We start from the raw sequence: 11455 nt of genomic DNA, 5'->3' as shown, positions 1-11455 counted from the left end.
GCATTTAAGTTTTTGATTGTAGAAAATTAGGATTCTTCCATCTGATGTCTGTCATTTTCTAGGGACTTGAAAAATCCTTACCTCTCTTCCTCTAGTTCTACCAATGATTTTCTCTTACATAATTAAGGCCTTGAAATTCATAGGAATTGAGTCCATTGTTGAAGGTCTTCCTGCTACTGATTTACTTAAAAAATTCTATTAAATCAGACTTCCCACAATTTTTCTCTCCATGTGCTCAGCCCAGGGTCACTGCATCCCTTTAGGAAAGAATAGAAGGATGATCTTGTCCCTGATCTGCTTGGTTTTTACACCGTAAATGATAGGATTGAGTGCAGGAGGTATTGCCACATAGAGGTTGGCAAACATGATGTGAAAGGTGATAGAGATATTGTGGCCAAAGCGATGAGTAAGGACCGAGAACATGGCTGGTGTGTAGAATATGAGAATGACACTGACATGAGAACCACAGGTGCTGAGGGCTTTCTGCCGGGCATCTCTGGATGGAAGGTGGAAAACAGCATGAAGGATGAGAGAATAGGAAATACCAATGAGGATCAGGTCTGAGATAATAGTCATTACAGGCACAGCAAAGCCATACCAGATGTTGATGGAGATGTCCGCGCAGGCGAGCCGAGCCACACCTATATGTTCACAGTATGTGTGAGGAATGATTCGCGTCCTGCAGAAGGGCAAACGCTTCACCAGGAAAACAACAGGCAGAATGACACTAAAGCTCCGACCCACAATGCCCACCATGATCTTGACTATTGTCCTAGGTGTCAAAACACTTCTGTATCTCAAAGGAGAGCAAATGGCCATGTAACGATCAAACGCCATGCCCAACAAAATGGCTGAATCCAGAAAAAAGCTGAAGTGAAGAAAGAACAACTGGGTAAGGCAGCCAGGAAAAGTGATTTTCTGAGATTTCAACCAGAATATGCCAAGTGTTTTGGGCATACACGTGGTGCATAATATGAGGTCTGCAGAGGCCAACATGGAGAGAAAGAAGAACATGGGTTCATGGAGGTTGTGGTCCATAGTGATGAGGTAAAGAAGGATGCCATTACCTACAAGGGCCACCAGGTAGATAACGAAGAAAGGAATTCCAATCCAGATGTGGAATTGCTCCAGTCCTGGGATCCCCACCAACATGAAGACACTTGGATTGACACTTGTTAAATTCAATGTGGACATCATGGTAATTGTAATTCCTTGAGGATAAAATATACTACTTTATTCCTGGAACTGGCTGGCAGTGAATTCCCTTTAAGTCTTTTCCAGAACTAAGATCCATTTATTCCCATCACATAACAAACACTAGGCCAAACACAACCTACCTTTTGTCACAATTTCCACAGCATTTGATACCTTGATACCAAAGGCTGCCAAGAGGTATCAATTAAACGAATAACTCCCTGTCTACAGATATTACCATAACAGTATTGTTACCATATTGGGACCGTGTACCATCAGATCCATGATCTAGGATCATTACTGGCCCTGTGTTGTCAACTAAATTTCCAAGATTATCTTGCCTCCACCAAGTAATTCACTCTGAGATTTCTCAAAGATGTAAGTATTGAATATCCTACCTGGCATGAGTCTCAGTAATATCTTCACTGAGGTATCCATTCAAAGAAATAATAGGGACCAGGTCAAATTAGCAAATCTGCATTCTTCATTGCCAGCTCATCATTAGGACTCTGGCAAGCCAATCTACTGCTGTCTATTTGCTCCACTTCCTTGATATCTGGAAGAAAATTTCCACCCAAATATTCTTCTGTCAACCCATCAACAACTCATAATTCCTTCCATCTGCCAACTTCCTGACCAGCTACCTCACTTTGTCATCACAAATCTCTCCCATCACTGGAACATGGTGATCTGAGGGGTGACTAAGGCTCTTTTTCCTCCTTCAGTCCCCATATCTCATCTTTGAGTTCTTCTGATCCTTTTTGAAACTCCTGCTTGATCTGACTACTCCATTTTTCCACTTCCTCACCTACCCATTAATCACTAATTAGAGCTATACAATAAGAATCCCAGTTATTCCAATATCTTTGTTTTTATCTCATGTTGCCAGATTGCTCTCTTAAAAATATGAAATTACCTTGCTTACAACCTTGTTTAAAAGCTTGTAGTTCCCCCTCCATTACACCTACAGAAAATATTTTATCCCCTGCCTGGCAGTCAATAGTTTTATTTTTTTTAATAAATTTATTTTTTATTGGTGTTCAATTTGCCAACATACAGAATAACACCCAGTGCTCATCCCGTCAAGTGCCCCCCTCAGTGCCCGTCACCCATTCACCCCAACCCCCGCCCTCCTCCCCTTCCACCACCCCTAGTTCATTTCCCAGAGTTAGGAGTCTTTATGTTCTGTCTCCCTTTCTGATATTTCCTACCCATTTCTTCTCCCTTTCCTTCTATTCCCTTTCACTATTATTTATATTCCCCAAATGAATGAGAACATATAATGTTTGTCCTTCTCCGACTGACTTACTTCACTCAGCATAATACCCTCCAGTTCCATCCACGTTGAAGCAAATGGTGGGTATTTGTCATTTCTAATGGCTGAGTAATATTCCATTGTATACATAAACCATATAATTTAGTTCTACCTATGTGAATGTGTCTCACATTCCTCTCTACGAGGTGTCCATATAGACCTTCATAGATTTCTCCCCCTTTCCTACATCTCATTGCTTGGATTGTTGCCTTTTCCATCAGTGGAATGTTGTCTTCTCTCAACATGTGTAAATTCGGGATCCCTGGGTGGCGCAGCGGTTTGGTGCCTGCCTTTGGCCCGGGGCGCGATCCTGGAGACCCGGGATCGACTGCATGGAGCCTGCTTCTCCCTCTGCCTGTGTCTCTGCCTCTTTGTCTGTCTCTGTGTGTCTATCATGAATAAATAAATAAAATCTTTAAAAAAAAATCTGTAAATTCTATTTATTGCTCTTCATTCTACCAACGCTGATGTCTCCAGGACATGTTCTTCAGTAATCCTGAAACATGCAGTCCATTCCCCTGCTTATAAAATCACAGCTCTAAATCATTTTACCAAACAAAGAATCAGATGACTATATTGAGTTTTACATTATTTTCCTGCTTATTCTTTTGGATTATCTTTTATAGATATGTGAGCATCTTCTGTTAATGATTGGGAACTCTCCTGGAGGACAAACTTTCTGTCCTTCTATGCCTCGTCCAGAGTAAAAGGAAGCAAGATTTCACATAGAATAACCATTCATACAGTCTCAGGAGTAAAACTGAAATTTCAAGTTGTCATTCTTCACTTATTTTTTTTTCATTGTGTCCTATTTGGGCCAGAAAATATTGAATATATACTTTGAATACACACATAAGTGTGTGCGCGCACACACACACACACACACACATTTCCTTGGCTTATTGTCTCTTCCTCTATCTTCAAAGACAATAGAAGGGATTGAATCTTTCTCAAGTCTCATTATTCTAACCTCTATAGTCACATATCTCTCTCTGATTCTGAACTTTTCTATCTCCCTCTTCCTTTAAAGACTACTGCAATTACTTCAGAATCACCCAGATAACCCATTATATTTTAGTCAAGTGATTAGCAGCCATAAATCTCCTTTGACATATAATTTATGCATAGATTCCAGAGATTAAGATATGCATATCTTGGACGGCCTGGGTGGCTCTGCTTAGCACCGCCTTCAGGCTAGGGCCTGATCCTGGAGACCTGGAGTCAAGTCCCAAGTCAGGCTCCCTGCACGGAGCCTGCTTCTCCCTCTGCCTGTGTCTCTGCCCTCTGCCTTTCTCTCTCTCAATCTCTCTCTCTCTCTCTCTCTCTCTGTGTGTGTTTCTCATTAATAATAAATAAAATCTTAAAAAAGAAAAAAGAAAGGTAGCTGGATGACTTAAAAAAAAAAGAGAGAGATATGCATATCTTTGAGGGGTCATTCAGTATTCCAGCAACCCTAATCATTCCCTGGATCCTTCCCAGGATCTTCCCCAGTCTGCCTCCCCAAGACTCCTATCATTATTACTACATGCAGATTATACTCACAGGTACCTTACTCTGATGCTAGGAAACCAATAAAGGGCTTGAAGAGGATAGTTCCAAGCTGAGAACAGAAAAAAACAGGAGGTAACACAACACAATTGGGGAGCACATGTAAAAAGAAAGAGAAGGGTACTCAGACAAGAGATGAAGCACAGGAACAAAGAAATTTAATTCAAACAGAAGAGACAAACACACCTGGACAGCATAGCCTTTTATTTCTCATTGTTTTTCTCAGGGGATGGAAAGACTGAAAATTGAGGGCTCTAAAATCCAGAGGGACTCCAGGGAAGCTCCAGTCACCAGTCAATACTATTAGTATTAGTATACAAATGTTTACATTAATGTTTTTCTAGTCTAGAAATGGCATCATACACAAACATGGTATGATTCAGGATTTGGGACAGAGGAGAAATTAGGGAGTGCTGGGATTCTCCAGGGTATGGCCTGTGTAGGCTAGTCATTTATAGACACTCAAAAACTAATTTTTGAAAGAAAAACAAATTAAAGTTAACTAGGTTCCAGGTACTGACTTTGAAGAATGGTATGATAATAACCCTTTAAACTCTAGATCCCAACGGCCCCTGGGTGTCTCAGTTAGTTAAGCATCTGGTTCTTGATTTCAGCTCAGATCTTGATCTCATGGTCATGAGTTCAAGCCCCATGATGGGCTCCACATTGGGGATGGAGCCTACTAAAAAACCCCTCTAGATCCCAGATATTTATGTGAGTGTTTGGAGAAAGACAGTTGATTAATTATGGATGTGGGTGAGTTCCAAATGATATGGTTGTAGGACAGATATTAATATTACCTATTTCACTGAATGAGGCTAGATATAAGTCTCTACTTATCTATACTGAGGTACATCTTTGAAGAATCTTTGACTTCTAAGCAAGATGAGTTAATCTTTTATATAAACCAATAATCCTTATGTATCCTTTCCTTCAGGACATATAATGCAATAGATTTTTAGGGGCAATGAAGGGGTGAAGAGAGAGCATTAAGGTAAAAAAAGAAGCAGAAGTTTGAAGACAGACACTAGGCAGATGATGAAGCCCTAGAGGAAAAACTTTAGACAAGAAAAAGGATGAGAGGAAAAGAGAAGAGAGAGTGGGATTGAAGGCATGGAAGAGAGCTTATATTAGGGCAGGAGATGCAAAAACTAGTTCAATGGAAACTCTCAGGCTAAGGAGGAGCCTCTGAGTTGGTCCTCACCACCACTGTCCCACCACCCCCCGTTAGTGTCTATCAATAGATTTCTTCTCTCTGGCTCTATGCCAGAGCATTTCCTTATGTGCCTTAAATCCTTGTGTTGAATGGAAGTATATGGGCCCAAATGGCAGGGCAGAGATTTGAAACTAAGGGAGGAAAGAACATACAAGGGAGGAAAATCCATAGTCCCAAAGGAGAAGAGGAAACAAAGACCTATGAAGCAAGGCTCAAGACTCAATACTATATATTGAGGAAGGCTGAGCTGTGTACGAAATGCAGAATTGAAAACTGTGGATCTGAGAAGGTGGCCTCAGGGAAGTAAGTCTGAGATCAAATATTTTCAGGATGGAGAGGAGGTTATTAATATTGGGGAATGGGTACAAGGTGAATGGACACCTCTGTAGCAACATTCAAGGAGAGATGAAGGATGAAGGGGAAGAAAGGACTAGGTCGCCAGGGTGAATCGTGTTCTTCTTGTGGAGTGAGATGGGGGAAGAGCAGTTGGAAGGGTCACCTTACAGATGAGGATGAGATATTGATGAGCAACTGATCCTTGGCTTGTAAGGAAGATGCCACAATCATAAATGGCACATGGGTTTTATCCTCAGACATAATAAACAAAGAGGGAAAATGTTATTCTACTGCAGTTGGGGGTCATTTATAAAGGATAAAGTTCTTGGATGGAACAATCAGGTAAAGGACTCAAAAACAGGTGAAAAGAGGAATTCATTGGGATAGAAGGAACAGTTTTTCAGGTAATTTCCCCAAAGCTGAGAGAAGCAAGAACTAGAGGACAAGACAATTGGGCATAGAAGGAGTGGGAGTTCTGATAACAGGGGCTGCGGGAGAGAAAACTGCAAGTGGAGCTCTTAGGGATGCTCCCTAGTTAGGGGGCATAGCAACATCAAGGGTGCCTGAACTGGAGTGAAACCACAAGTCCCAGGGATTAGCAATAGGGAAGTACTGTGAACAAAGGCTGCCTTGGAGGTTGATTATGTAGAACTGAAGTCAGAGAAGAATAGTTTACTCAGGGCCCCCCCCCGATGCAATCCAGGAAGTTGGGAGCATGTGTGGTGAATGCACATGATGAGTGATGCTGGAGGAAGGATGGGTGCAACAAGTGGCACAGGCTCCAGACTAGAAGAGGGTGTGAGAACAGAGGGTCTGTGACTGTGAACCCATGATTTTAATGACACAAGTGTGTGTCCCTGATGGTGGGAATTTATGTGGCTGTGTGAGTGGAAACTTACCTATTCTTTCATTTTTGTTAACATCCACTACATGTCAACTCTATCCCAGACACCAGTAAATAAGACACAGCGACGACCCTTAAGGAGCTCACAATATATTGGGCCTGAAAAGATTTCAGTGTGATAAGTGCTAGAGAGATACTGGTATTTGCAGGGGAACATAGGTGCATGAAAGGAGCACACGACTCAGCCTCAGGAAAGTCTTCCTGAATGAGAACTATAAATGGGGTAGATAAAAGTGAGGATGGAGTTAGAAGAAGCAGAACATATAAAAGACCACAGAGAAAGAAGAACAGGCACAGAGACAAGCATTTGATCCAGTATTAGCAGAGAAAGCAGGGCACATACTTGTGTGAATCTTTCAGGCAGTGGGAAATTATTATCTGCAATCAAGTAAATACTGTGCTCAAAAGTGTCTTTAGGAAACATGACTTCTATATGGAGGCTGCTTTCTAGACTGGGAGGACTGCAGACTAGTTACAGGGAGTGGGGCAAGTGTTTGGATAAGTGGATCTGAAGTCAGCCTGGAAACAATGTAGATGACAAATATAGATTTGGGAGGGACTAGCACATGCCCACTAAGTGAAGCCCAGGCAGTGTACCAGATTAGTTAGGCTGAGTGGGTGGTGAGGAGGCCCATAGGAAACACCAACAGTAAGCCATCCTGCTGGGACAGAGTAACGCTTGATGAGACTGGAAAGGAAGGCCAGAAAACAAGAGAAGAACCAGTGGAGGGTAGAGAAATGAAACCTAAAGAAGTATTTATGGAAGGACTGACTTTGAAGGAAAGAAGAAAGAACAGTAAGTGGTGGGACAGGTTAGTAGAATAAGATATTTTTATGAGAGCTGAGGAGGTAGGAGAGAAAGGGGATTCAGAAAATAGATGGGGAAATTATTCTTTTAGACATATGTACATACATACATACTTAAACACATATGCATATATATACATATGCACATATGCAAAGATATGTGTCTCTGTGTGTTTATCCAGCTGGTTTTAAAAATAATTTAAGATCACACACACACAAAAGTAACTATGTGAGATGATGGATGTTAATTAACTTGATTGTGGCAATAATTTCACAGATGTATGCATATTCTAAATCACCACATTGTATATTTTAAATATATACAATTTTGTATTTGCCAATTATTCAAAAAATTGCATTTAAAAAACAAACTGGAGACTTATTTTGAGAAAATTGATGTTTTAACAATCATTTGGTCCTCTGACTTGTGTACATGGTGTACATCTTCATCTATTTATGTTCTAAAAAATCTCTGCCACATTTTGTAGTCCTCAGTGTAGAGGCTTTGCAAATTTCAATTACATTTATTTTTTAAGTATGTGATTTTAACATATATTTTGTATGCTTTTATGTTTGTATTAAAATGGAACTTCTAAAATGTAATTTTCCAGTTTGCTGCCAGTATAGAAAATTATAACTGATTTATATTATCTCTAAATAAATAAATAAAATAACTTGAAGGAGCTTTTTTATGGCTAGGTAATGTAAAATATATTCTGGTTCTGATAAATGAACCACTGAAACACAGGAGAAACATTCATACCACTTTGTCTAAAACTGGAGGAAATGAGAGAAGAATGGGTGCAGAGATAAGATAAAGGTATGAGAGTGGAATAATAATATGAGGAGTTGGCTTCTGACAAAATTGAAGTCTGGGTAATATAGGAGGAAAGTTCTGTTGAGAGAGGAATAGGAATTTGGGCAGTGGTAAAAGTTATATGTTTATTGTGAGGATAATTGGATGGGACTAAGGTGTCAAGTGGCCTAATTTGTAGTAAAGACTATTTGTATGGTCGGTATTTTCTCCACATCCTGACCATGTGAGCTGAGGATAACAGTGGTTAGATTTAGTGGAAGTCTGAGCATTTCCGGAGAGAATGCTGCAGAAACCAGTTGGAACTGAGAAGCTATTGATCCTAGCAGAAGGGATGGGCATTTAGACTACATAGGAAAGAAAGGTAAAAAGTTCTTGTCTCAGTGGCTCACAAACCTTAGCATGACTCAGAGTCAGCTGGTAGCCTTGCTAAAAAGTATATTGCTGCCTCCAAATCCAGTTAGTGATTCATTGGATTTGTGGTAGGGTTCAAGAATCTGCAGGTTCCCTGATGATGCTGATGACACTAGTCTGAGGACCTCACCTTCTGAAGCATTATTCCATACCTTTCTTCTTCTTCCCGATGATAGCACCATGTTTCAGAGACAGATGGGTGACTCAGGGAGCACCACACAACTTAATAAGGCTCCCAAAGACAAAATTTAATGTAATATACCAGTGGGACAACAATTACGCTCATTTTAAAGATAAGAAAAATGTTACTTAGAAAACTGACAGTGGAGTTGTCCAAAATCACTCAGTCTAGTTGATACAGCAGACCCAGGTTGGTGTTTTGTTTTGTTTTGTTTCACATAATATCTAGTGTTCTTTCTATTTTTTTTAAAGATTTTATTTATTTATTCAGGAGAGTCAGAGAGAAAGAGAGAGAGAGAGGGAGGGAGGGAGGGAGAGACACAGGAAGAGGGAGAGGCAGGCTCCATGCAGGGAGCCTGATGTGGGACTCGATTCCGGGACTCCAGGATCATGCCCTGGGCTGAAGGCAGGCGCTAAACCACCGAGCCACCCAGGGATCCCCTCCAGTATTCTTTCTAAATGTCGTGGCTGCCTTGACTGCCTCCATCTTTGTCAGAGCATCTGTGATGGGGGGAAAGAGATGTAATATCTGCAGTGAATTGCATTGTCCCCAATCCTACTCTTCCACAAGATGTGCTATGCAGAGGCAGTTGCTCTGTGGTGTGGCCCTTCTGTGCAGAGCCTGGGCCTCTTGCAGAGCTCATCACCGTTCACATACCTATAGAGGGCAGCCCGGGTGGCTCAGCGGTTTAGCACCGCCTTCAGCCCAGGGCATGATCCTGGAGTTGCAGGATCAAGTCCCACGTCAGGCTCCCTGCGTGGAGCCTGCTTCTCCCTCTGCCTGTGTCTCTGCCTCTTTCTCTCCTCTCTGTGTATTCTCATGAATAAATAAAATGTTTAAAAAATAAATAAATAAACTTAAAAAAAAAAAAAAAAAAAACCCCATACCTATAGAGATTATAGAGATTGTTTTTGGTGTTATAGCTATTCCTGTTCTTTTCAGAACCTGTGGTACTCTACTGAGTCTGGCAATGTCTTTAAACCCTATGAAAGTCCTAGAACCATATTGAAAGCCTCTGAATAAGAGCACAGAGTAGGGATCCCTGGGTGGCGCAGGGATCCCTGGGTGGCGCAGCGGTTTGGCGCCTGCCTTTGGCCCAGGGCGCGATCCTGGAGACCCGGGATCGAATCCCACGTCGGGCTCCCGGTGCATGGAGCCTGCTTCTCCCTCTGCCTTTGTCTCTGCTCGCCTCTCTCTCTCTCTGTGACTATCATAAATTAAAAAAAAAAAAAAAAAGAGCACAGAGTCTTTCTGTGGGCAGGGTCTATAACTGTGCACATTGTGCAGAGCCTCTGTATAAGTATCCAAAGAGAATATACCTGTGCAAAGCCCATAGGGGTTGTAGGATCTGTGAGTGTGTGCAGACCATGTGGCTGCTTGCAAGCCTTTATGTGCACTCTGCTAGTATATACAAAGTCTGAAGCTAGGTTGCCTCTCTGCACAGGTGAAGAAAATCATGGCCCTTTCATCTGCCACCAGCCCAGCTGCTGTGAATGACTCTGACACTCGAGTGGCCGGCTGCCTCCTCATTGGCATCCCTGGGCTGGAGCATCTGCACATCTGGCTCTCCATCCCCTTCTGTACTATGTATGCAGCTGCCCTGGCAGGCAATGGCATTTTAATTTGTGTCATCCTCTCCCAGCCAAGCCTGCATGAGCCTATGTACATATTCCTGTCCATGTTGGCCAGTGCGGATATCTTGCTCTCCACTTCCACCATGCCCAAAGCACTGGCCAACTTCTGGCTGGGTTCAAGCCATATTTCCTTCGATGGCTGCCTCACCCAGATGTTCTTCATCCATTTCCTCTTCGTGGCTGACTCTGCGGTCCTGCTGGCCATGGCCTTTGACCGCTTTGTGGCTATCTGCTACCCTCTGCGATATTCCACAATCCTGACGAAGACGGTCATTGGGAAGATCGTTGCTGCCACCCTGACCCGCAGCTTCATCATCATGTTTCCATCAGTCTTTCTTCTCAAGCGCCTGCACTATTGCCGGATAAACATCATTGCACACACTTTTTGTGAGCACATGGGCATCGCCCGTCTGTCCTGTTCTGATATCTCCATCAATATCTGGTATGGGTTGGCAGCTGCTCTACTCTCCACAGGCCTGGACATCATCCTTATCACTGTTTCCTACATTCACATCCTCCAAGCTGTCTTCCACCTCCCTTCTCAAAATGCCCGGTCCAAGGCCCTGAGCACGTGTGGCTCCCATGTCTGTGTCATCCTACTCTTCTATATCCCTGCCCTCTTCTCTGTCTTTGCCTACAGATTTGGTAGGAAACGCATCCCACGCTATGTCCATATCCTCTTGGCTAACCTCTATGTGGTCATCCCACCTATGCTCAATCCCATTATTTATGGAGTGAGGACCAAGCAGATTTGGGAAGGGGTTAAACAGATGTTTTCACATCTTGTCCAGGAATCTAAATAAATGTTCCTAACTTGACCTCAACTTAATCCCTTTTTTTATCTATCAGTCGTTCCTATATTCACACTATCCTCATATCCACATCTTCCAAGTATTGCCGTGTTATTATCATCTATGTCCTAATTTATTTAAGTACACGCTCTACTCAAATCTCCCTTTGCTTTCTTTTTTTAGAAATCTACAGTAATACCCACCCCACTTACTTCCACCTATGACTCAATACCTTCTGATAACCCACCGTCTCAAAAAAAAAAAAAAAAAAACTGATTAGGGGAATTGTGATAATTTGTTT

General features: G+C 42.1%; 2 protein-coding genes across 2 annotated transcripts; one reads left to right on the top strand and one right to left on the bottom strand.

Moving 5' to 3' along the window:
- Nucleotides 1–246: 246 nt before the first annotated feature.
- On the bottom strand, nt 247–1194 carry LOC140615263 (olfactory receptor 52H1-like). Its single transcript, XM_072795181.1, has one exon. It carries the CDS (start codon nt 1192–1194, stop codon nt 247–249), a length of 948 nt encoding a protein of 315 aa, XP_072651282.1.
- A 6001-nt stretch (nt 1195–7195) lies between these two features.
- On the top strand, nt 7196–11166 carry OR52B6 (olfactory receptor family 52 subfamily B member 6). Its single transcript, XM_072795180.1, has 2 exons — nt 7196–7243; nt 10174–11166. Exons 1-2 carry the CDS (start codon nt 7196–7198, stop codon nt 11164–11166), a joined length of 1041 nt encoding a protein of 346 aa, XP_072651281.1.
- Nucleotides 11167–11455: the final 289 nt, after the last annotated feature.

Source organism: Canis lupus, chromosome 23, assembly GCF_048164855.1.
Source record: "Canis lupus baileyi chromosome 23, mCanLup2.hap1, whole genome shotgun sequence".
Classification (NCBI taxonomy): Eukaryota; Metazoa; Chordata; class Mammalia; order Carnivora; family Canidae; genus Canis; species Canis lupus.
The sequence above is the reverse complement of the archived record's forward strand: the minus strand, read 5'-3'. Positions and strand labels throughout refer to the sequence as shown.

Coding starts and splice junctions, on each gene's coding strand:
- LOC140615263 (XM_072795181.1), bottom strand. CDS start 1,194: ATGTCCACATTGAATTTAACAAGTGTCAATCCAAGTGTCTTCATGTTG.
- OR52B6 (XM_072795180.1), top strand. CDS start 7,196: ATGAGACTGGAAAGGAAGGCCAGAAAACAAGAGAAGAACCAGTGGAGG. Junction 7,244..10,173: donor AAGAGAAGAACCAGTGGAGG/GTAGAGAAATGA, acceptor CTCTCTGCACAG/GTGAAGAAAATCATGGCCCT.